The following is a 26,422-nucleotide window of genomic DNA, read 5'->3' as shown; positions in this document are numbered from 1 at the left end:
TTTTTTACGTTTTGTTTGGCGAAATATTTCAGTTATGCTTTGGCCCTCCTACAACGCCCTTCGCATCGTACATATCCCCAGCCATATGGACATCCGTGTTCATATCCATATCCTTTTTCATGTTTGTTTGTTTGTCGTTATGTGCAAAACAATTTCATGTCCTGTTTGTGCACAGAACTCCCCTCACATCCCTGTGTGGCTGCTGGCTGCCTGCTGGTAATGGTGCAACATTTTGTGGCTGCCAAAAATATGCGTATGTTTGAGTACACAAGAAAAACACGAAAAGAACCCTATCCGAATAGGGTGCGCCATGATGTTTTAGAGATGGAAAGTTTAACGTGTTTAAAGGCAAAATGATACAAATTCATTAAGAACGTGGATTAAAAATAGTCACTTCCTTCAGGTAAAATGTATCACCAGTTTCTGATATATTTCAAAGTGCAAAACCATTTTCTACTGACAATACCGAATAATTTATCTGTACGTGACTCACCCTGATAATAATGCTTGCTGAATGAAAATAAAAAAAGGGTTAATGCAAGCTCATGCCCTTGCCCCCATTGGATCCCATTTATGTGTAAGTCTTGGACCGCATTCAATGCCAAAAATATGTACAACAAAAAACAGCTACACAGGAATGGGTTTCGTCATAAAAGATGCAAAAAGCGTCGACATGCCAAAGGATAACCATCGCAATGTGAGGTCGAAAAAAATCAAGTATACGCAGCAGCAGACAAACGCAAAGTGGCAGCAGCAGCCACAAAGAGGTAAAAGCATTTGTTGCATGGGAAGTTGTATAAGCGCATAAGCAGCATGCAACAAGCAACAACAATGAGTCTTTGTGTATGTGTAGAATGTGCCTTACAAATTTAAAACGAATTTGTTCTCCTTAAAGCAACTGAAACGGGAATTAAAATTGAATTGGGATGCCGTTTGTGTTGCCTCTTTTCGGGTGTATGGTTGGGTGCTCTTCTCACTCAGCATTCATGGTGGTCGGCCGCATGTCACGTCGACTGCGGTTGCAATGCAACTGGAAAACTCACCTTGAAACAACAATGCGTACGATGATGATACTCCGCGCAGCTGCTGCTGCCGCTGCTGCTGCTGCCACAATCGAGACCCAACCCGACCGCAAAAGAGTTGCAACGCAGGAGAGCAGCAAAAATCCAGATGCAATTATTCATATAAAAACGAAACAAAACACGCACTGCCCCGTTGAATGCAAAAATGTTCGAATCGGGTTGAAGGTGTGTGCCCAGCGGCAACAGCTGCCACTGCACTGGCGATCTCTTGAATCTGTCCCGGGCAACAAATACACAAAAACACACACGCACATGCTGATCCTCCACTGACAGTTTTTCCTGGGAACAGGACAGGGGTCTCTCCACTCCAATGCGAAATTCATTTGTCATGCTTATAATTGTCTCACTCCGTTTCGTTTTTGGGGTAAATTGCAATTTTACGGGCTCCTCTCCCTCTCTCTTGGCTTTTGGTATTTATTGGTATACTCTCTGGCAGCGCAGGTATTCCTAGTTTTAATCAAGGGCTTGTCCTTTGATATGATGAGCATTAAGTATTAAACATCACTAGGAGTTGCATATGTCCGCTGGCAGCAGCTTTTTCTGCGTTCCCCAGCTGAAGCTGAAAGGGCATATAATCTTCGGCGAAAGAACTAGGGCTATAATGCATTTTTTTGTGGCTGCTGCTGCTGTCTCGCAGATTGGCCAAGCCAGCAATTTTAATGAAAACGTTTTGGCCCAGCCCCAGTGCGCAGTAAGAGGCTCCTTGGATGCTGCCTGCTGCCTGCTGCTGTTGGCTGCCTTCACGTAGGCTCTTGATTTGGTTGCGAGAACCACACAGCCCTGTGTGGGGCCGCCTCGATTGCTGTCAGTAATTATGCTTAATTTTTTTGGCTGTTTGTTTGTATTTTTTTGTGAGTGTGCTTTGCCTGTTCCTCTGGGATGCTTGGATGGATGGATGGATGGAGGCAAAGTGAAAGGGCATTTGAGGCAGTTGAAACATTTTATTTGGCTGGCCAAGAATTCGGCATCCCATGCCAGTACGTACTGCCTCCTCCATCCTTCTCTCATGGCTTTTGTACAGAATCCTCTCTGATATTAAGTTGTTTGGCAGCTGCTGCTGTTGCTGCTGCATCCTCTGAGATGTGGCTTCTGCTTTGCGCGGAATGATGATGATGATGATGCTTCGCCGTTGTTTAAAATTGAATAATGCCCGCTCATTTGGTTTTATGACATTTCGATAATGATGATTGTTTCTGCCTTTGTTCTGGCATTATCTTTATAAGGCAAACAAATTGTTGTAATTTGGAAAGACCTGACAATGACTGACTGACAGACAGAGGCAGAGGCAGCGGCAGCGGCAGGGAGAGGGAGGCAGCGAGAGAGAGAGAGATAACTTGGCTAAGAAGCAACACAGAGAGACCGCAAAAGTCAGAACGTCAGTTGACGGGGTAATTCAATGCCTCTCGAATGAAGGAATGAACGACTGAAATCGTATAATTCCGCACCAGACTGACACGCCAGACAGAAGAGATCAAAACGAAGCTGAAAATGAAATCGATCATGATTGAAATCGAGCAGCAGAAGCAGCCATCAGCAGAGCGTATCTTCTGCAACCTTCCACTGGATCCACTGGATCCACTCCACTTTGCTCCACACTGCTCTGCCGCTGCCGCTGCTGCTGCGGCGTAGTGTTTTGTGAAACATCAACATTTTGACAGGCACACACAAATCCTCTTGAAATCAGATTTATAAAACACAGAACCTGAAACAATACAGAGCGAGAGAGGGACAACCAACACAAAAAAAAGAGGCAAAGTCATTGTCGGCGGCGTTGCGCTTGCCTGCAAAAATCTCAAAGGCAAACTGGGAGAAAAAAAAAGGGAAATAAAGTAGGCAAAGGGATAGGGCAGGGTAGGGGTAAGGGATAAGAGCTTCGGGTCTCGTCTCTGGATGACCGAATCGATGTGGTTTAATGTGTAACATGTAGCCCCACCACGGTTGTTGCTGCCTCATCTTGTCTCGCGGTCTTCAACTCCTCGGCTGCTCATCCCCATCCCCATCTCCCATGCCCAATTCCCATTCCCATTCCCGTGGCGGCTTACTCGTACTCGTATTTATTTTCATTTTCAAGACATTGTAGTGTCATTTCAACGACGACGACAGAGACGACTTGACCGCAGCATGAAAAGTAAATAAAAAGATACAACACATCTCACATCTCCACACCACAACACAGCACACCAAAACCGATCCCATCCCAACCCATCCCATCCCAACCGATCCGATCCAATTCGATTCGATGCGATTCAATTCCGAATCCGTGGAACAATCCATGAGGCTTGCTGCAGCTTTTAATTAAGCCAAAACTTGTTGCTGTGTTCGGGATGGACTTGAGCTGCTCAGATAGAGGCAGTAAGAGAAAGAGAAAAAAATAATTTATCTGCCGCCGCCGACACAGCGCGTGTATCTGTATCTGTATCTGCGCGGTATCTGTATCTGGCTGTCCCTCGCCCTCTGCCACTGCCACTGCCTTCTGTTGCATTTGGCTTTGTTTGCTCAGGTCTCAGGTCTACTGCTGCTGCTGCTGCTGCCCCGCTGAGCCTGGCAACACCCCAGCCACGGAGCCGCTGTCTTTTTTTTTCCTCCATGCTACCCTTTAATAGTTGTAGGGAAAAAGTGTGATGTGTTTAGCAGGAAAGAAGAAAGCTTACATCGGAAAAGCCCCCCAAGAAACGATTTCCCTATAAGTAGGGTATGCCTGAGTCGTATGACAGCTGTAGCTTCCTTTTTTTTTGTTTGCTGAGTTGTTGCCAAAGCCAGAGCCAAGCCCAAAGCTTCAGCAGCATCGCATCTCACGTTCATGCGTGGCCACATTTTTTGCAGTGCTGCCTGCTGCCTGCGTTTTGTTCGTTTTTATGGCAATAATTGCAACTTGATGACTTAATTGCGGATGCAACTTGTTTTCCAGCAGCTCCAGCAGCAGCAGGAGGGCAGCAGGCAGACAGGAGGCAGCCTTCATATGACTGGAAATTGAATTTTTCCACCTGGTCTGCTTTTTTCCTCTTTTTTTTCTGGTTTTTTTTGAAGCAGGATATGCTTTCATTATGGATAGATAGTAGACAGATATGTAGATGGGGACGATACGATGGTGATAAAGATTGGGGTGGAGCACGGTGGCAGGCAATTTTCCCCCGCCGTTGCATAAGCAAATAAAAATTCATTAATTTATGACTGCCAAAGGGGGCAAAGCAGTGCCAGAGCCCAGACCCCCAGACCCCAGACCTAGAGCCAGAGCCAGAGCCAGAGCAATCCAGCATCTCCGCATCTCTCCTTCGATGTAAAGTTTGAAGTTATTTCGAGTTATTTTTATAATCGCGCGGCAACGTGACATTTATGCGGAGTGTTCATGTAAATGATTATTATGTGCCGCAGACGGAGATGGGAGACGGCTCCCCGCGTGGACTCCCGCCGCTTCATCTCTCTCCATGCTGCCCTTGCCTCTGCCTCTTCGCAAAGTTGTTTACCCAAGTAGATTTTATTTGATTTATTTGCCTCAACAGCAGATCTCTATCTCGCTCTCTCTCTCTCTCTCGCTGACTTCAACTCTTTCCTGCTATCTCTTTCATGCACAATCTATCCATCTCTTTAGCTGTGTGATCTGTCTGTCTGTCTGGGAGCGCCAAAGTAATTTTATGTTTAATTAAAAAAGAATTCTGCGTCATTTGCTTGCAGAGCAGAAAGTGTGGAGACGACTTTCTGATGGACATTTTTGCCATTCACGCTGTTTGTTGTCGATTGCTGTCGCTGTCGTTGTTGCTGTTGATATTTGTGTTTAATTATAGTTAACATGTTTTTGTGTGTCTATAATGCTGAATGGAGTGGTTGAAAGGGAGCGGCGCAGGTACATAGGAAAATGAGTATGGGAATCTCTATGCCTATGTCTGTGCACGACTTTGATGTATGTTTTGTAATTAGATTGCGTGGGCCACATATTCAAATGGGGTTTGAAAGCTGTCTAAAGGCTCTACAGTATAGACAGTAAGGTGTGTCGGGGGAGAAAATAGTGGTATTAATGCTAGAAGTACTTTGGAAGAAAGAGGCACTTCTGAATTATTTCCATACCGTAATGCAACGCACTGTCTGACAGTAAGAAATGTAAATTGCCTTTTAGTGAGCTGCGTAAATACCTGTAGATAAAAGTGTGCTTTTGTACAAGAACACGAAGCTCAGCTCTACTCCTTCAATGGGAGATGAAGTGGCCACAAAAGAGTGCAATAAATTCGAATTCGTTTTGGGGAAAAAGAACCAACTTTATGGGGGAATAAACTCTTAAGCTTTAATGAGAAACTCAAATGAAATCGCTTTCAAATACTACAGTGATTCATTTCGATTCGATTAACCACCCACACTTGTAAATCAATTCTGGGATCACATCTGGGGCCAGAAACTTTCTCAGTGATTGATCGCTCTACAGCCAAATGAACCCCCGTCCTCAGAAAGTGTTTACATTTAATTGCAATTACAGAGGCCACATAAAGACAACACAATTTAATTAACATTTCTCTCTTGCTTTTTATTTGATTTCGTTTCAGGTAAGTTCCAACGTTCTTGAGACCTTCGTCCAACCTTCTTCGTATCGAAACGTTTTGTCCCGACATTAAACCGAAAAACGTGGGTTAAATGTAAAACGTAAGTGACTTTAACTTCCAACGAATATATGGATGTACATTGTACGTATCTGTATCTCGCTTCGTTCTTCTCTTTTTTTTTTACCGAACTTCCAATAAAAAGGGGGGGGGGGTTGGGGGAAATCAAAAATTGATAAGACCCCGCCCCATCGTCCTTCGTTTGGGAGTTTAAAAACTCATTTAGTGTCCAATCAAGCGGCCATAAAATAAAGTCAATAAATCAAGCATAAAAGTAACAAATGCAGGGGGCACAGCGCAGAGGCAGCTCTCAGATAACACGCACACACAGACACACACACAGATATGCTTGTGTACACTCCCATACCGATGCATCATATGGGCTGCATTTCAATAAAAATTCGATACGTTTTGTGGTCGGGGGGGGAACCGCTCTTTATCAAGGTGTGATGATCACTTGCGTGCCACTCGGCGCCTGCCTTGCATTTCAGAGCATCACCTTCGTTCCCCATTGGGATCCCCATGGCCCTGGCTCCTCTGCGTTTGGTAGAATCAATAAAAATAAATCGAAATGTCACAGAGGCTGAAAAGTGTGAGGTCCCGCAGGTTCTCCTCCCACTCGACACGACAGCGGAAACAAAAAAAAACTGTAAATGACATTGTGGACAGTTAAATTCATTGGAAATATAATACCTTCACTGAAATCACATATTAGTTTCAACATCAACTCGAAAATTAGTCGCCTAAAAACATATTGAATTACCCAAAGACTTGCCCTGACTTGGTTCCTCATTCAACAATCAATTGTCCGAAGCTCAACATAATTTCTGGAAATGAGAAATGTGTGGCACACAGCAACTCAGCATCGTGCCCGATCATCAGGGGGTCCTCTCTGTCTGTCTGTCTGTCTGTCTCCCTCTCAACCGATATGATGGGGGTATCCTTTTGGAAACAGAGACCGGGAGACCGAGCCCGAAAGACTATCCACAAATTGGTCGTGTTCAGCTTTAAATCGTTTTACGTATAGTCTCGTGGTCGCAGTCTCCCATTCCCCCTTTGGAAATGTTTTGCCAAATGTGGCGCTGTTTGTAAATCACGCATGCCGTTTGCCTCTCAGCTCTGTTGCACGCAATCCCCGCAATGGATCGATTGGTTCCTTGGTGGGGCACTGGCTCTGACTCGATCTCTCTCTCTCTCGCTCTCTGCGCTTCTCGGCTGCAAGTATGTTAATCTTGGTCAGGCCGTGACTGGGGTCCGCGTCCGCTCTCTGGCTTTAAAATTTATGCGCTGTTCAAACGGCGCGTAATAAATTTGTTTGCTCTTCAACTGTGTGCGAGCATGTTCATTGAAATTGTGGCAACATACAGAGTGAGAGAGAGAGCGGGAGATAGAGAGGAGGGGGAAGAAGCCAAAACCTGACCGACCGTCTCCAATCTCAGTTCCAATTCCCCAATCCCCAATCCTCACTACCCAATACCCAATTCTCTGCTGTGTTTCCCTTTCCTATAGTTGGGATTGCCCATTGCCGCCACTTCATTTTGTAAGCTTTTAACAGCATTTCAGCATTCTTCTGTATTTGTTTATCTAAACGTTTTATTCCATTCTGTTTGTCTGTGTGTTTGTGTGGAGCTGCCTGTTCGCTGTGCTCCCTGTTCTGTTTGTGGCATTGCTTTATCTTTTGGTCAAGAGCAGTCTGCGTTTTGGAGTTCGTGCTGCCGTTCCGTTCCGTTTCTGGCGGCCTAATTGATGCGCACTTGGTTCCAGGTTGGTTTCTCCTCGCGACTCCTCCAACTCCTGCGACTCTGCGCATGCGCAACATTCACACTTTCCAGCGTATTGCCAGCCTGCCCGACTGCCTGACTGGCTGACTGGCTGACTGTTGCTTGTAGCCCAGTCGCCATCTCCACGTTGATTGCACATTTTATTTGCGCATTTATTTGCATTTTTTCTCACACCGCCAAGGTTTTTTTTTCAGAGCTCCAGCTCAACAGCTTTCCCCTCTGCTCAGCACCCTGTCCCCGTGTTTCAGTTCCCCTTGTTTGCTTTTGCTTCTTGCAATGCAATTCAATTGTCTTTAGCTTTTGAGCGGATCTGTTGCTCGTCTTTTCATCCACCGGGCTCTTCTTCATTTGTTTGTTTGCCTTTCAGTTTCTCATGTTTGCCGACTCTCCCCCTGCTTCTCCTACTCGCTCTCTTTCTCTCTCCCTGGCACTGGTGTAAAGCCCTCCTTTAATAGTTCATTTAGTTTGCATTTTTATGAAGTCTTTGTGTGGGTTGTGTAATAAATTTAACTCAAGTTTATTTATGTGCCATCTTCAAGACATTTATCACTCAATTTGAAGGCGTAATTGGGCGCAAAACGACAGGAGGCTGCCACAGGAGTCTCCACTGTCTCTGTCTCTCAGTCTCTCTGTCTTTCTGCCTCTGACAACTGACAGCCGATATGGCATCTGTGTTGCATATTTTGCATATCGTTATGCAGTTGTTGCTGTTGCAGTTGCAGTTTCCCGTTGATGCCATGGCTCTTCTTGATTGGCAAAGCCGTCTCCGAGTTGACCAAAATTGGATGAGCCACCATCCATGTGTGTGCGTTTGTCTGTGAGTGGGGGGACATGATCTTAACGGTTTTCCCCTTGATTCGTGTCAAATGGAGACAATTTTATTTGCATATGATTTTTATTTATACGTCAGTCAGTCAGCTCCTTGCGCTTTGAGGCTGTTGGGGGAAACAATCGTACATCAACTTTAATTGAGTCCTTGTTCGCTTACATTCGGTGGGACTTTTGGTGATGGCTTGTGACCAAGAAAATATGCTAAATTGTGTCACTAAAGCAACGGTTAGGTTGAGCATTAATAGAGGTAGAGCGGATTCCACTTTGACCTAGAAATGAAGTATGATCCAATGCTGGAATATCATCTCTTTTCTGTCTGCTTAAACTCATACGAATATTTAGCTCAAATCTATTATATAATAAATTTTGCATCCATTTGGAAAAACCATACATAATTTTTTATAACCTGCAATAAATATGTTGATTAAATGGAAATTCCTCTTGAATGATGCGAAAAATGTTGCAAATTAATTTACTGTTTCATCGAGCATTCATTTTCGCATTTTCCCCTTAAAAACTATACCACAAATTTGCACAAATAGAGAGATATTTATGCGCATTCAATATCCTGCTTAACCAAAAATGGAGATAGAGAGAGAGAGAGAGCGAGAGATACACTCTGAACACGTGTATTTTGGCACCTGCTAGCTCCTTGCATTCGAACAATGGCCAACAGCGGTGACAAAGAGAGGAATGGATGGGGAGAGAGAGAGAGAGAGAGCAGCTGAAAATGTCGTTTAGCGAGTAAAAACCATTTTAAACAATAAATAACCAATTTATGCCACAATGGTGTCTACGAACAAAAAAAAAGAGGGATAAAGCAGGACGCAAAACGTAGGACAGTGGGAATGGCTATGCAAAAATGTTACAAAACATTCGAACAGCCAGCATTCAGCACATTTTTTAATTTCATTTCATTACGCTCCTGCTCCTGATGGATGGATGGATGGATGGATGGATGGATGGAGGAGTAGCAGTAGTTGGATGGATGGATGGATGGCTGGACAGTTGTTGGACACTTGGCAGCTTGAAGTCCGATCCGCACTTAGCACTGATACACATTTGAATGCTCTTTTGCTGTAGGGTATTATAGGTCTCACAATCAGTATATCAGCTCAAAGTGAGCTTTAAGAGAAAATATATCTTTATTTGTTCTACCATACCTCTCTCGCAGAGCAGCTTAACATCAGCACATAGCAGCATAGCAGGATACTTTGTGTTTGGGTCTTAACATTCACTAGAAATCATGAGATTTTTCAATTATGCTTTGAGGGTATTTAGTGCATCGAGTTTTTCCCTTACTTAACTGATTTTACGAGTGGCTTTGTTTTGTGTGTGTCTTTGCTGTTGTTTTTGTCCGCCTTTAGCAACAGTCTGTTTGACCGAAAAACTTTTCCCCCCGAAATTGCTTTGCGCTTCTGCTCTGCGCTCTGCCCTGAGCTCTACTCTGTTTCTCTGTGGATGGCCATTCCGGGCATTTGTTGCTGTCTGATTGCCCGCAAAAGACTAGTAGCTTTTGGAGTCGCGTCTCCTCTCCACACAGGAGCATAGCTCCAGTGGTTGCAATGAACAAAAAATCGAATTTCCCGTGCGGACTGATTCGATTTGGCGTTGCAATTTCACGCTGTGTTATTGCAAAGTGGCTGCAACTGTCGGCGCCAGGCGGCAGGCAACATCAGCGCAGCTGCCTCCACACCAAACTAAAAAAATGAAACCAATCCCCAAGCCTCCCCCACTGCATCGCCCCGTACTATTTCTAAACTCCTCTACACTTCAGCTATGCGGCAAAGCCACAGCAACAGCACCGCCAGCACCGGCAGCACAAGCTTCTCGTTCAACTTCCAAAATAGCAATTTCGATGGCGCACAACAATGGCCAAAAACGAACAGGCAGCAGCAGCAGCAACAACAACCAGCAACAGTCGAAAAAAAAGTGGAAAAAAAAATCTCATTTAGTGACGAATTAAGCGCCAAAACAGACAGGCGATTCAGTTTGTCAGACAAGCGCTAGACACAGATACACAGATACACAGATACAGTTCCGGGTGCTGCTGCTGCTGCTGCAGGTTCATTTTCACGTTCAGGTTGAGGTTGAGGTTGAGGTCTTGGTCCCCGGCTCGAGTTCGGGTTCGGGTTAGAGGCCTGCAGGAGGAGCAGTCAGACGGCAGTAGATGACTCTGCAGTATCTATGGTCGGACATCGATTGGTTTTGCCTGGCCGAGGACCTGGACCCTTCTCTACATCGCTGTTTATGGCCTTAAACGCCATTTTGTGCGCGCTCATTCACGCCGGGGCCAGGGTTTGACATTGCCATGCTCATTCCTCGCCCACAGGCCACACCCTCCCACCCGGAGTAACCAAACCCATTCGCAGCATTCCCATTGTCCGTCTGGTCCTCTGCCTCCACAGCCATTGTCTGCACCATAGAGCAGCATCCTCTCACATCCGCATCCGTTTTCGTTTCCGACTGACTCGTGGGTGTTGATGCTGCTGCTCCTCTGCGCTCTCGCCACCCATTTTGACAGATTGTTGCAAGGGCAAGTGCAATATTAGAACATGATTTATTTATGCAATTTTTACCATAAAGCGAGCAATTTTCCCTCCAACTGAAATTTCCCTGCCATTGGCATTTTTGTCTATCATTTTCGAGAGCGCGAGCTTGCAATTTGTTTCCATCGCTTTTTTCGGGGTCATCCCCCCGTAGACATGAGTAGTACGGCGAGCAGTGAGTGCAGCAGTCATGTCCATTAGTCGATGTGTCGGCACGTCAATTTGTTTGTGTCTATCCCTCAGTCTGTCTTTCTGTCTCTCTATCTATCTATCTATAGCTGACTTGCAATGTTTCAGGTTGGTGTTGAAATTATGATATGGAATGGAAAGCGTAGAGTCCGCAGTCCAGAGTGCAGAGTGCAGAGTGGAGTTGTGTGCCGTGCCTAATAAGTTCTTAGTGCCCGTGCTGTAGTGCACTCGTAATGGCAATTAGCTGCTGTGCGGCCACACTACTCCACTGACTGTAATTAGGAGTGTTCGGTGGGGGCTTTAACCTAATGGATTGCGCTGGCGTTGTTGATGGGATGCTGATGGAAAGCTGATTTGCATCTCAGTTGTAAGCTACATTTCTGATTGTAGGCGTATGCTTTAGAAGGACTGCGAATATGTTGAACTCTAAAAATATACACAGATTTTAGGGGGAAATACTTTAGATTTGACTTCCCCAAGCTCTCTTTCAGTGACAAACATTTGCCGCTCACCCAAACTCGGCAGCAGCAAGTGCATATTTCTCTTGTCGTATCTACGATCCTCTCTGATCGCACATAATTCGCACTCTCTTTGCCAAAAACAATGTGTGCAATGTACAGTAATATCATAGGCAACTGGGCACGATGGACAGACATTTGCCTCTCACTCACACTCAGCAATACCTGGGACTGCTGTGCACGAACGTTCTTGTCGCCGCTCGCCTCTATGACCCTCTCTGAGCGAATCTCTCTCGATATGCATTCTGTCCACCAACAACAACTCGGGTACAAAGAGACAAACAAACTCGCACTTGGGCTACGTTCGGCGACTGCTGTTATCTGCTTGATCTTTGGGTACGCAATTAAATGGGCAAATTACAAGAACAACGCAGCAGTAAAGTAACGGATACCCCTGCACAGGGGAAAGAATAGTATAAACAGCAAGCAGAAGATCTTACACTGAGAAGAATTTAGCAGACAATTAGGGCACAGCCAGCAACAGACCATATGAGATAATTATTTGATGGTGAATATTGAATTGGAAAAAGTGAATTAGGAATACATTCATTCAGAAGCACATCGCTTTGGCACTTTGTGCATATGGAGATATCAGTCATCAAAGCTTTTCATTAGCACCTTGAAAATATTCTCCACCCTCTCCCACTCCGCACACATTTTCCAGCAACCCCCTCGAGTCAGGCGCCCACGCAATCAACTGCAATCAACACCAAAAGCCAAAAGCAATAAAAAACGACGAATGAAAGAAAAAAGAGAAATGCATAATCAACATTTTTATCATTAGCGCTAGAGAAATATGCAAAGCAGAAAGAAACCAAAAACCCAGAACCAAGAGAAGTATTTCAAAATGGGAAAAATGGGGGAAATGCAGCAGCAGCAGGAGGAGGAGGAGATGTGGGGAAATAAATGAAGCACATTATAAATGCTAGAGTACATGCTAACTACAACAATTATCCTTAATGTTGCCACCAAACTGCCATTACCAGAGGGGGTCCTGGTCTATGCATCCGTCTCAGTCTCCATTCCTGTCTCCTGTCCAGGGACGACCATCTCTGATCACTTGCTGTGAAGAAATTCAAATTAAAATACTTGGAAATGGTATGCAAAATAGTTTCAATTTTGTGCCAGAACGAAGCCGAAGGAATGCTCATTATTCATCTGGCAGAGGACACAGAAAAATACTCCACGGGAGAGTAGAGGCAAGAAATTTGTATAAAATGAAACGAAAGAAAAAAACAAGAAGAGAAATCGAAAGAATTCTCGATTCGAATCAATATTCCTGAGGGGCATTCCATTTAGCGATTGGCGATTGCTTGGAAATTGCAGTTAATTATAGCAGACAGTCCACCGTTTTGTGCCTATTGATTTACGGTAATCAGGCTGACCATTATTAACCTTTTGTTGTTGCCTGTTCATGTAGTTTTTGTTGCCTGAAAGGAGCTGTTAAACAGTTCCGCGGCTCAGCTCAGCCAAAGGACAAACGGTTGTTAACAAGGCAGTCGAAACACGCGATCGACACCCATTACCAACACCCAGTAACAGAGGCAAAACACACACACACACGCACGCGGGAACAGGGTTATAGCATCATGGGAAGGGAATTAAAGGGGAGTAATGTGCCGTTGACCAACCCCCCTATACCACTTGGTGGTGTAATCAAAGCCAGCTGCTGCTTTCCGTCTGCATTCCATTTACCTTGCTCACAGCGAAAGGGCCTCTCCCCCTCCCTCTCCCTCCTCCTCAATTCTCCAGTCATCTCCCCTGCTACTTATCCTCGTTCCATGGCACTTTTCAATTATGTTATTAAAACAAGGAGCAAAGGAGTAAAAGGACTTGACTGGCTAACATTGCGTGTTCTGTTCGTCGCTCTCTTTCTTTTTATTGTAGGTTTTTTTTTTTTAAACACTCTATTTTTATATCAGGCATAATCGTAGGGCATACAGTAGGGATCCAGTGTATCTGTGATGCAATATGTAACGCCGAATCGGAGTGATCGCGTGGCCAAAATGGAATTTGGTTACTTTGAAATCCCTAATCACCAAATGAAATCATTGAAGGGCTCTGAGGTACTCCTAAAAATCATTAAATTCTGAAGGCATTTATGCAACTATTACACAAGGGAATTGTATGAAAATAAAGACTATAATTTACCATCGTTGTAAAATTAGAAATTTTATTAGAGGGTATTCTGGAATCTCATTTTGCAATCTCGAATGCATTCATTTGCATTTTTATTTGTATTTTTTAGTAGTAGTATTCCTAAACCAAACTAACTCATAAATGTTGTAGCAATTGCAAATGGCAGTGGCGAACATGGAAATTCAATTATGAATACTTGGTTTAAGGTTGACGCCCCGTAATTTCCCGCAGCCCCAGCCACCACCGCGTCCTTATTTGCTGCAGCAGAGTCTGCTTGCTTGGCCAAAGTCTGGTGGCCCAAGGCAATTTCCCTGAATAAATATTGTAAATCTATGACGAGAGTCTCATTTGCAAACGGAGCGACCGCAGACACACAGATATACAGATACATACAGATATACCAACAGATATACAGATGGATTGAGTCGCACAGACATCGTCTAATTATGTCGAGTAGCACAAACACACACACATTTCCAGATCTCATGCATTCGGATGCAAATAAAAATAAATATTTACATTCAATTTGGCAAACGCGGCGAGCGCAAACTTTGCCAAAGGAAAATTGTGCGTAAAAAGCAGCAGGCAGGCAGGCAGGCAGGCAGGCAGCATATTTGTTAACCTTAAGCAATGAGGAGACCGACCATAGACCAGGAAAACGAGGAACGAGAAACGAGAAACGATTTCGATGCCGATTCCCCGATTGCCGTACAGCAGACAAAATCGATTAACAACTGATTGAGTGAATGGGGGGATCATCCCGGGATGTAGATATAGCCATAGCTCTACGGCTCTTCGGCAACTGACAGTTAAAATGGTAATTGACTTTTGCGCGAGACCGCAATGTGTTTTGTAAACTTGTTGCCATGCCCGCCCTCCTCTACTCTACTCTCGACTCTCTCTGTGTGTATCTGTATACCCATTTGCAATAATGCCAAGCCAGGCCAGGCCAGGCTGCAGCAACATGCGGTTGCAGTATCCCCAAAGCGAATGCAATTTCCACAAAATGCTGTGGCATAAGCCAAGGCGCGCGCGCTCCGCTTCGCTCTGCTCCCATAATGTCATATTAGAGTTTTATCAACTGAAAGAGACTGAGGGGACTAGGGGGGCTATGAAAATGTAGAGCGCTTCTGTTGCTGCTGCTGCGGCTGCTGCTGCTGCTCGAAGGAAGGACCCAACCAACGACAGCCTTCAATTTTCAATTTCGCGCACACTTTGCACAGATAATAGAAATTTCTTTCTTCTTTTGTGCACCCCGAGAAGTCCCTGCCACTGCCGATGCTGCCACTACTGCTGATGCTGCTGCTGCTGCTGCTGCTGCTGCTGCCACTGCTGATGCTGCTCCGTTTATTGACACAAATCGCAAACGCATTTGGCATAAGTACCGGCCAACAAGCTGCCTCTTTCTGTTCCTCTCTGTCTCCCGAGTCGTGTCTCTACTTATTGTTTTTTCCCCAGATTCCATGCTCCACCTCCTTCCTGCCTGCCTTCCGTTTGGAGTTTCTGGGTTATGAGTGGTTTAATGGCAAACTCACTCTCATGCCTTTGTACTCCTCAGCTTTAGCTGCTTATGTGCCTCAGAATAACTTCTGGCACAGAGAGAGAAACAGAGAAGAGAGCTGTTTGGAAAAACTATTCTTAACCTTCTAGAAACGCTGTGTAATCATCTGCTTTGGACAATCGAGAGAGAAATCAACTAAAGAAACTTATGCATGGACATACATTGTACACATACAATTCCTTGAAAAAATCAATAAAATGAAAGAAAATTCTTAAAGGAATGTTTTCTGTTGGAGCGTTCAAGAATGTTTTACTTTTATGTATGCGAAGCTGTTCTTTGTAGCAAATGTGGAAATATCTTTAATGCATTTGGAATGAAACTCTCTCTCTCTGGGAAGTGCAGGTTTTATTACCCACAATAAGTGCTCAATTATTGATATAATTATTGGATTTTTATTGATTCATAGCCTCTTTAATGATGGCCACTTCTCTGGCCCATCCAAGGACACATTACTCAGTGACAGCTGTGGCGTCCACTCATTTGTAATTCCAGTGCGACAGTAGGTGGGGTAAGGCTAATGAATTCACCTTATCCCAAAAATTGTGCCACATTTGGCTGATTAGCTTCTCAGCTGCCGCTTCCACTACCACTACCACTGCGAATGTTTTGTGGGGGCAAGCAGAAGGCAGCAAGCTTCTCTCGACAATGAAATATATTTTTAATCAAGCTAAATCGAATTCAAAGCAATACACCGGTGCCTCATTATTTAGGCAAATGTACAGCCATTAACTACACAAAAACAGCCCAAAACAGCAAACGGTCCGAGCCGGGACTGGGACCACTATACAGAGAGTTTGACCCAAAAGTGGGTCTCCCCCCAAAAAATTACAACCGAAAAACAACAAATTGACAAATGTTGCCACTTAATGTATGCTACGGCTGTGCCTTAGGGGAGACCAGGCCAAAAATGTTAAACAATTTGGTGTGTGTTTGTGTGTGTGTGTGCCAAAAATATACAAACTAATTAATAAGGGAACAACCGTCGAGGGAGTTGACTGACTGCCACGCATTGGATTTTATTTGAATTTGTGTAAAAATTTAATTTCAACAAGGAATGAGGCAGTCGCTGTATGTCGACACAAGGCGGCAATTTTTCAGAGACCCAAAGAAGAATTCAGCCAGAGAGTAAGAGAGAGAGAGATGGCTCTGAGCCACTCAGAGTGAGTAAGTGAGTGAATGACTGGGGAGCCACGACTTCCTACAGTTTGTTAAGGGAATTTTGCATTTTGTTTGAATTATTGCCTTCATTAAGATTGCGTTGTTGATTTTCGTCCCGTACCCCTGTCAGAGTGAGCGACAGCGTGACTCCTCCCCATTTCGCATTACCATTCCTATGCCCATTCCCCCATACCCCCATGCCGCCTCTTTCCCAACAGTTTCTTTGGCCTTTGTTATGTCCCACCTAGACGAGAGTAGAGCCCAGACAGTTGGCTTCCCTGCTGCTCAATTATTTCGGTTGTGACTGTGACTGTTACACATCTTGAATGTTGTGACTGCACTTGACAATAAATTTCTACCTACGCAGACAGGCACGACACAGTCAGCGAGTACGGCGGCTGGTGGTTGGGGGGTCTCTTGTATTTTTAGCTTAATTGTGAATGAAGTTGGATCTTCCTTCCATCTAGTAGAGAGAGGCCCACCATCATCGTCAGCGCGTCATGTGCTGACATGTGCCTGTGTCCTCCTCCTGTCCTCCTGTCTCCTGTCCTCCGCTGCGTCACTGCTCTGTGTAATTGTGCGAAAATCATTCATATGGAAAATGTAACAGACTGTGACCATTGAAATTATAATTATGCGAATATGTTCTCTTATTCTCTCTTTCTCGTCACTTAATTTTGCAGGTTTTCGGTTAGGCATTTGAGTGGCCTTTGTGGTGCCTGATTGCTTATTCCTTAGAGTGTTGCTTAATAATTGAGTGTTGATTAACAGTTTTAGGTAGCAATTTGAAGTACAAACTGTACTGAGTTCTAGAGCTTAATATAATTCTAACCACCATGTCACGCTGTTTACTCCAAGTCCTGCATAAATAAAAGTGAACAAAAAATAAATTGGAAAGAAAATGAAAATTCTTTCCTATTTCCTGGCCTGCATTTCACTTTTTTGCTGCCGCCGTTTCGTTTTTCCCATTTTGTCAAATAGCCGCGGGCACTGGGCAAACTTTCGAAATTTACCGCTCAGCACAATGGGAGGGCTGCCAACTTGACTGAAGAAATTGCTGGGCTGCCAACAACAGGACAGGGGCACGTAGCCGTAGAACAATTACAACTAGGAGCAGCAACAGCAACAGAAACAGGAACAGGCTGGGACTAGAGTTGGTTCTCGTGCTGGTTCTGGCATTTATTTTTTTTTTTTTTTAGCCTTATGCAAACAGGAAACGCATAATGAACTAAGTCCGAACGTGGCGCCTCACTTCTCACTCGCAGGGACAGTCTCCAGGAACAGGCAAACACTCCTGGAGTCAGGGGCAAGGAAGTACGGCACGGCATGGCATTCATTCATTCATTCATATTTTTTTTGTTGAACGGTTTCGTGGTTAACAACCGTTTCCTTATCCTTATTATTTTAATGCCTGCGGCAACATTTTCATCTTACTTACATTTTTGCGCCCAACTCTCTTTCTCTTGACTTTTCCCCGTCCCCCTTTGTGTACTCCGTAGTTGGTTGTCTGCCTGTCTGTCTCCGTCTTTGTGGCTATAATTGGGGTTAACTACTGTTCCAGGTGAGGAGGAAGCAAACGTCCCGCCCTGGCATTGTGTGACCAAAGTGTGCCAAAAGGAAAAGTGCAATTTTTGCCGCACTTATAAATTGTCTGGAGTTTCTACACTTGGGGGGGCTATGACAGAGTGGGGCATGGAGTGGTTTGTGGCATGCAATTAACAACAATTGAAAGTGAAAATTGAATTTCTAAAGGGAGAAACGAAAAATGATAGCAATGCTTTTGACATTTTCCATGTGATTGAATTGTCAGAGAGAAAGAAAGAGAAAAAGCGAGAGCAGGCAGAGTTGACACGCACATTGAGAAATTCAATTAAAACTCTGCATCCCGCTCTGTCTCTCTCTCTCTGTCTCCCTTTCTATCAGGTATTCTCTCTCATCGTCGATTCAGTTGATAATTATTTTTGCGCGCTGTGCGTCTCTGTGTGTGCGTGTGTGTATGAGGAGGGGGGTAAAAGTGCATTAAAAATGCAAATGGCAACACTTTGCCACTTTGATGGCAGTGTAGCCAGTGTTGTCACGTTTGCCGTTTTATTAATTTATTAAATTAAAAACAACAAAAAAGGGAACGTAAAAACGTGAAAAAGGAGACTCTGCTGCCAGTGTGCCAATTCTCCTCTTTCTCACACTCTCTCTCTCTCTCTCCTCGCTGTGTGGCATGTGTAATTGTAAATTTATGAGCGTGCCACAAATAAAAAGGAGGCAAAAGGAACAGCAAGGAATCCCGACTATAGGCAGGGGGACAAGCGGCCGGGAAGGCCAAAGAGTTCAACTGGGGCGCACTGTCAATCGTGTTGCATGAATTATTAATTATTTACTTTTCACACACACATACATACACAGGCAGGCACGCGGACACACACACACACACACACACTTATGTAAGTTTCTGAAGCCCTGGCAGTCAGTGTTGCAATGCGGCATTTGGTTGCCCGTTTTCCGTTGCGACTAATGAAATTATTAACCACATTACAAAAAAAAGTACGAAATTTTATTGAAGGAAATTGGTCACACTCTTACGGCTTTTGCTGCCTGCCCGTCAATAAAAAGCCAAAAATTAGTTTAATCCAATTACCTGTCACGCATCAAGAGAGAGAAAGAGAGACTTTTCATCTGCGTGGATTTCCACCACCCTCAAAATAGAAAATCTGAAAAATAGATGTACTTTTTTTGTGTGGGTAGGTAGGTAGGTAATAGGAGAGGCCTAACCAACCCTGAGCTCCAGGCCTTATCCTCTGTAATGTTCCACTCCCCTGTATCAGCCACTGTCCATGTATTTATCCTGCGTATTGCCCTGGGGACACGGTACATGGACACACAGGGCCCTGGACCCTTGCATCATTTTCTCCGTGGCACTGTGTGTGCCTGTGCCTTTTTCTGTGAATTATTCAGGGGCCCAATCGATGCCTCTCAATCCTCCGCCTCCAAGCTGCCGACAGTTTATTTGCCAAATTGCTTGTACGTAATATGAAACTTTTCTTGCCTTCCTTCTTTCCTTTTTTTTGTTGCAGGCTAATTTTTAGTTTGAAAAAAAAACGGTCCATCCTCTGTGCCAAATCGAAAATCTGAAACACGCGTCACACACAGCGCATTATAACGGGAGGGTAGGGGAAGGAATGGTATGGTACTGAGAGGATTGAGGTCCTCCGATCCATGACTCTCTGATTTTCAACGTAGATTTGGTACAAGGTTTTATCTATTGCCCAAATATCAACCCATACGGTGTGGTGTCCCTTTTGGTGGTCATAATTCAAGCAAAGCCAAAAATTGTAAATTTAAAACGCAGCCACCATTATTATTGTATTATAAATCTAATTAGAAATGTGTGTATATCTGCGTAGACCCGTATCTGAATCTAAATATGCACGTAGTCTGGCCACAATTCAACCCTCCACCCCCCTTGGGCTTCATAGCCCCTGCTAACCCCTGCTGCTCATTTCATATGCTCAACCGCATCTGGCCGCATCTCTGAATATTGGCAATAGCCGCGGCGCCACTGCGTCTGGGGCAATAAATTTGATTTGTTTCAAAAATTTCCCTCTTATTTTCCTTCCTTTTTTTGGGCTGCAATCGAATCGAATCTGTTGTATCCTTAGACTGCTTTTTGTGGTTACTCCATTGTCGGGAGTAATTTTGGTAATAATTTACATAAGCAAATCAAATTGTAAATGTAATTGGAAGACAAAAAGAATATCATATAGGAGAAGGAGTGGGGAAAATGTAACTATGTTGAGTGGATGCCGCATGCCGCAGACTTAAAATGGTGTCAAGCTAAAGCTTCACTCTCTTTTGTGGCTCCTTTTGTTTGCCGCCTCAATGCATCAAAGGAATTTAGCTCAAGTGGCAGCTGCAGCTACAAAGAGGTGGCAAGAAAATGCAGTTTGAAAGAATGAAAACGGGAATAAGTTTCTTTATTTTTCGCCTTCTAGTGTGCATTGGAGTGTTGGAAACACTTTTATCGCACCAAAGACTCAACCAACTGCAATCGATGCAATGTGACGTTGCCTAACACTTTGCAGGTGTGCAATGTGGAAAAGGGGAAGGTAAAGGGTTTCGAGTGTGAGCTGAATTAATCAGAATAAAACGATTCAAAATACGAATACAAACAGAAAGACAGGCGTGGCAATTATTTTTAAAGAAAGTCAATTATTCTTTCCCACTCCATTTGAACTGTGCCTGCAGCTTTATTTATTTTGATTTTATCAATGAATTATCTTAAGATGAGTTAAAACATGCTTTTCCTCAACATTTCGCTGATTTATTCAATGAAAATACAATAATTAGTGTTGGTAAAGATTTTATCGCATCCTTCACCACACAAAAATCGGTTATGAAATAAGCTTTGGCGTTAGCCAGCACTGTTTACAAGCTAATGACTGGCCAACTTTTTGACATTAGATGACGTGTCGATGCAGTACACATGTGTGTGTATGTGTTTGTGCAAGTGTTCGGCTCCTTCCAAGCCTGGTGAAAATTTGTGTGCAAATTCATGTAAAAATTGTGGCAAACAATCTGCAAAGAAATCAACATCGAAGCGAGGACAATCACAGCGTGAGTGCCGCACCAAAAATAAATGCAGAGTGCTAGAAGAGCTTGGAAAGTAAATGCAATTTTTTTTTCAGGCAACCGAAAACTATGATAATTTTGGAATCGTCAATCTAAGGCACATTTCATTTCACATCCAACACAAACATTTTTCCGAACGGGTTTAGCCTGAGATCCAAGTTGGTGACTCCAACGTTAGCACTTGGTTTTCCCCATTTCCCATTTCGTGTCCGTATTTATTTGGCCAGCCTTTTGTTGAAGTGTGTGCGGCAAACGGTTTAAGGCCGCGTTCATCTGTAAATATGTCCACAGTCATGGCCGCAAAGTGTGCCACTGCAGGTGCCACTACTACACTGGTGGCAGCCAACTCAACAGCTAAATCCCTAGCATCAAATGGAGCCACTTCCCTGGGTGCCCAAGGAGAAGGATCGATGGTGGCAAATGGAGCAGAGGGAATGGCTGAAAAGGAAGAAGATGGTTTGAGATCTGTGGCCCCAAATGGAGACGCAGGAGAGGGATCCCGAACAGAAGCAGCACAGGGCTTGCCCGCCCAGCCAGTGAGTCCCATCCCAGCAGCTGCAGTCGAAGGTGCATCATCCTCTGGTGGTCCTCCTCCTGGCATGCTTGGCGAGGATGCGGCGCAGCGAAGTTTGAAGGACCAGATGCCAAAAATCTTTCCACGTCCACCCGGGGGCTACAGGTACTCGATGGAGTTCCTCTACAACATTGGCACGAGTATGGCTGGGGTTGTACTGGACATACCCACATCGCCATCGATAACGCCTCGAAGTATGCGCACGACGCCGCCACTACCGCTGTCCTTGCATCAAGATGCTCCGCAGTTGTCCATGTCGCCGCCAGGTCAGACCCAAATGTCTTCCGGTAGTCGCTACAGCAGCGGGGGCATGCCCGCAACTGTGGTAGCACCCCCAGGACAGTTTATGTATCCGGGCTACGTGCAGAGTGCACCGCAGCAGCGGCGATTGTGGCACACAGAGAATGCCGTGTGGCAATTCGATCGCAACTATCCCTTCAACCAGGGATATACCCAACCTTATGGAGTACCAATTCTGCCCATGGGCTATGAGCAGAACTACGGAGGTGGTCATCGTGTGTACTATCCGAATTACATGAATAATTCGCCGGGTGGAGGCAACCGCATGAGCAATCGTCACAATCACAACTCCGTCTTCGCCTCGAACACGGGAAATACTCAGCAACAGCAACAACAGCAGCAGCAACAGCAACAACAGAGGCCCACGCAGGTGAACAGCTTCCAGCAGTCTCTGCAGCAACAGCAACTGCCTCAGGGAACTGCTGGGAACCAGCAGATGGAAGTAACCGTCCCAGGACATGGACCTGCACCTTCGTTCGAGAGTGGCAACGTTAATGGAGCACTCTTGCGGCTTAACCGTGCTGGACAGCAACGCAACGGCGGATCTGGACGTGGACAGACACCCAACTCGGCCTACAACCAACAGGCATTCCATGGCGAGTCAAAGACATTCTACAACAGGGCTGCTGGATCGGGCGGATCCCGATTTAATCAGGCCCACAACCAGCGGGGCTTGTATCCGCCGAACGGGGAGGATCAGCAGCCGTTGCAGTTGCAGGAACAGATGCAGGATCAGGAAAAGATTCCGCGTGGCTCTCAATTGTCTCGCTGGGGGCCCAAGGTCAAGAAAAATAATTTGGGTAAAAAACACATCTCCAACTCGTCGGATTCGTTGTCGAGTTCCTCCTCCAAGTCCAACTTGGAGCAAAGCCCTTCTTTGACTTCCATAACGAAGCACCCGAAGCGCACATATCGCAGTCAGTTGCACTATGCCAAGTCAGACCCAGAAGGAGGTGGTGGCAACTATCAACAGCAGTTGCAGTCGCAGAATCAACAGCAGCAGCAGCAACAACAGCAACAACAGCAACAGAAGCAGCAACAGCAATTAAATGCGAGTCAAGCGATGCGCCGCAACAAGCAAAACAACAGCTACAATCCCATGGAGTACAACAAACCGATGCAACATCAGAGCCAACAACCACGCTACTATCATGCCCGAAATACGGAAGAATTTGGCTACGTCAACTATGGCCAGAATCAAGGCGGCATTCTCGAGACCCAATCTGGTGCTGGAATGATGAGACCTTTGACTGCCAACAGTCCCGTGTCCCAAGCACAGCTCGATATGGAACTGGAGGAGCTCTGGACTTCGCTTTGTCCAGAATACTCGACCGATCGTGGGCAAGACAAGTCTGAGCACGAGCAGGAGAAAGATTTTGTTCAAGATTGCCTTCTGGAGGATGGTCAGTCCTTTGCCAGCTGGACACCCAGCGTCGAGAGCGACCAGTCCGAGGGTGAGCTAAGTGATGCCTCCATAGAGTCCTATGTGCGGAGCATCACCATGGAGTGTGTGGCCACGGCAACGGGCACTGAGCTACCAGATTTGAGTGGAGCCAATCTGGTGCCCTATGGCGATATGAGCCACTTGAATGGCATGGACAGTGGCGGTGTCACACCAAGCGTAAGCCAATCCAATGGATTTCGATTCCCTATGCTCAGTTCGATACCAGAACATGCACAATTCAGGGAAGAACTGGAGCTGCTGCAGAAGAACGGAGAAGATGCGGAGGAGGAGGACAGATTCAAGACCCCGGTTGGCTGCTCCAGCAAAAGCACACTGTCTGCGTTCCATATGGTATGTCTGTATATCCTTTGGGGACTTTTCCATCTCATACCATCTATCATACCCCCCCCCCCCCTGTCAGGATGCAACTCCAGAGTATCTGCTACCCTTGGACCAAAAGAATCGCTACTGGCGCGAGTTCTATGGCTATACCCCAGCGGATCGCTTCATGCTCCGTTGCAAGCACGTGGAAATTAAGCGTCCACCGCGCACTGTGCCCAGTCGCACCAGCTGGGAGTCCTTGTCCCTGGACATTTGGAACAAGTTCCTCGAGGCGCAGCAGACGAGCAGCATCTACAAAACAAAGATGCGTCTGTGGCGCTTCATCTACAATCTGGCTGTGGTAAGTTTTGTGATGTCGAAAAAGAAAGATCCAAAGTCTAAAGTGCATCCTTTCTCCCATGCAGAGCCAGTACCCACGGTACGGTCTGTATTTGGTGGGTTCTTCCATTTCGAATTTCGGCTCTAAATGCTCGGACATGGACATGTGCATGGTGGGCTGTACAAATCCGAACCTTGATCCGCGCTCCGAGGCTGTTTATCATCTGCAAATGATGCGCAGCCTGTTGAGCGGCACCAATAAGTTCCAGGACTTCAATTTGATTGAGGCCAGAGTGCCGATACTCCGCTTCACCGATTGCCAACACAAGGTCGAGATTGATATTAACTTCAACAATTCTGTGGGCATACGCAACACGCATTTGCTCTACTGTTACTCGCAACTGGAATGGCGTGTCCGACCCATGGCCCTGGTCGTGAAGCAGTGGGCCCAGCATCATAATATTAACAATGCCAAGAACATGACCATTTCCAGCTATTCACTCATGCTGATGGTCATCCACTTCCTGCAGTCGGGCGTCAGTCCCCCGGTGCTACCCTGCCTCCATAAGATGTATCCGAAAAAGTTTGAGCTGCTCGATACCGCGGACAGTGGCTACGTGGACATGAATGAGGTGATGGCACCGTACGAGTCGCAGAATACACAGACCCTGGGCGAGCTGATGCTTAGCTTTCTGCAGTATTATAGCAACTTTGAGTTTGGTAAATATGCCATTTCCATACGTGTGGGTGGACTGCTGCCCATTGAGTTGTGTCGCGCCGCCACGGCACCCAAAAACGATATACACCAGTGGATTGAGCTGTGCATCGAGGAGCCCTTCGATCAGACCAATACTGCTCGATCCGTCTACGATCCGGAGACGTTTGAGCGCGTCCGCGCCATTTTTTTGTGCAGCTTCAAACGCCTGGAGTCCACACGGAATCTCAGGTCTATATTCGAGGACTATGAAGGGCCCACCATCGCTATGCGCTCCCCATCGGTGGACTCGGAGTTCAAGTTACCCTCATCTGACTCGAACAGTGAGGCGATCTCGCCACGTTTGCTCAAAATGGTGGACAAGTGCACCACCGCGATTTGGGACGAAATCAAAGAGAAATTACCCACAAGCTACAACAGCAGCTCCACCAACACAGTAACTATCGAACCACCTCAAATGGGACTAGCCCCTCAGGCATATAGATCTGATCATTAGCTTTGCTCTCTGTTCAGAAAATGTAAAAAAATCAATAGACCAAGTTCTTACGGGAGTGGAAAAAAATTTCAATATTGTAAAGTTAATTTTTATTTTTCGGACAACTTGCCCAAGGCCTTTTAACAAAAGAAAAAAAATGTAAATTCGACGTTGCATTTGATAGGAAATTTCCCAGTTTTCTATTCTGATTTTGTCGGACCGGCTCAAAAGAAAAGAAAAGACAGATACAATCATCAATCGGTCGCAAAAATTAGTTTGCCGGATTATTATTTGGGAAATTGCAAAAAAAAATTTAAAAAAAACAGTTGCCAAAAATATCCATCAAAACCATTTAATAGAAGACAAAAAAAATTTTAAAAATCAAAAATTATTTTGAAAATCATAAGTAAAAAATTTAAAAAAAATTAGAAAAAATATCAAAAAATTTAAAAAGTAAAAAAAATGAATAAAATTTAAGAAAAAACAAAAAAAAAATTTATAAAGGCAAAATGTTAAGAAAAAAAAAATAGAAAACTAGAAGATTGAAAAAAAATACTAATTAAATATAGGTAGGAAATGGGTTAACCTAGAATATCTAGTTAGTGACAGACGAAAGACGACGACTTACACTGTGAACAATTGTTACACCTATAAAACAGATTGGACAGCCCCCAAAAAGCGGCAAAGAACACCTAAAACACAACCAAAAATTGCACCAAAGAAATAACACAATCTCTTGTAAAAAAAATTGTAAAATGTCAAAAAGGGCTGCAAATCTTCACAAAACAATGCTGAAAGCAAGAGTCGAAATAATGTTCAGAAACTAACTTCCACATTTATCAAAAACTTTACTCAAATTTGAAGACAGCGGCCGAAGACAACAAAAAAAATTAAAAAAAATGTATAAAACGAAACCAGTAGAATAGTTTCTATACGCTCTGTGTTTTTCTGGTATCCAGTTGATATGAGCGTGATGAAAGTCTTTAAATATCTGGGCGGAATCTTTTGAATCTTATTTGAATCTCATCAGACCCCTTAGCAATCATCAATCCATCAATCAACTATCCAATAAAGTCGAGAAATGGTTTCCTTATTTCAACACTTGGCACCAATCCCTCTCCTGGGGTTACATTCGAATGAAATTATGTACGTCGCTCAATTTGATATTCCGCTCTGATTAATTCTTAGTGGTTGGCCATTCTGCTCATCCTCGCATCAAATATCACCCTTGGGGGAC

At 44.8% G+C, this 26,422-nt stretch overlaps 2 protein-coding genes across 11 annotated transcripts in view; both read left to right on the top strand.

The window, feature by feature from the left end:
* Window positions 1-26,422, top strand: part of LOC117583312 (sterile alpha motif domain-containing protein 5) — a 156,815-nt gene that overhangs the window by 60,370 nt on the left and 70,023 nt on the right. The gene's annotated exons all lie outside the window — the stretch shown is intronic.
* Window positions 20,884-25,510, top strand: LOC117583311 (poly(A) RNA polymerase gld-2 homolog A). Of its 2 annotated transcripts, none has more exons than XM_034271558.1 (5): window positions 20,884-21,002; window positions 21,074-22,586; window positions 22,890-23,686; window positions 23,757-24,017; window positions 24,082-25,510. In XM_034271558.1, the coding sequence occupies exons 2-5, from the start codon at window positions 21,299-21,301 to the stop codon at window positions 25,204-25,206; spliced, it is 3,471 nt and encodes a 1,156-aa protein (XP_034127449.1). In that variant the 5' UTR covers window positions 20,884-21,002; window positions 21,074-21,298; the 3' UTR covers window positions 25,207-25,510. The 2 variants fall into 2 exon arrangements, with proteins under 2 accessions (XP_034127449.1, XP_034127450.1); XM_034271559.1 differs by lacking the exon at window positions 20,884-21,002 and having other exon boundaries at window positions 21,185-21,190; window positions 21,641-22,586.

Source organism: Drosophila guanche, unplaced genomic scaffold (genome assembly GCF_900245975.1).
Source record: "Drosophila guanche unplaced genomic scaffold, DGUA_6, whole genome shotgun sequence".
In the NCBI taxonomy this organism is placed as follows: Eukaryota; Metazoa; Arthropoda; class Insecta; order Diptera; family Drosophilidae; genus Drosophila; species Drosophila guanche.
This window is presented reverse-complemented; position numbering and strand designations above follow the sequence as displayed.

Excerpts from the sequence above, each read along its gene's own strand:
- LOC117583311 (XM_034271558.1), top strand. The coding sequence starts at position 21,299 with ATGTCCACAGTCATGGCCGCAAAGTGTGCCACTGCAGGTGCCACTACT. Across the intron at positions 22,587-22,889 it reads GTATCCGCCGAACGGGGAGG|AGCAGCAGCAACAACAGCAA; the intron begins ATCAGCAGCCGT and ends AGAATCAACAGC. Across the intron at positions 24,018-24,081 it reads TCATCTACAATCTGGCTGTG|AGCCAGTACCCACGGTACGG; the intron begins GTAAGTTTTGTG and ends TCTCCCATGCAG.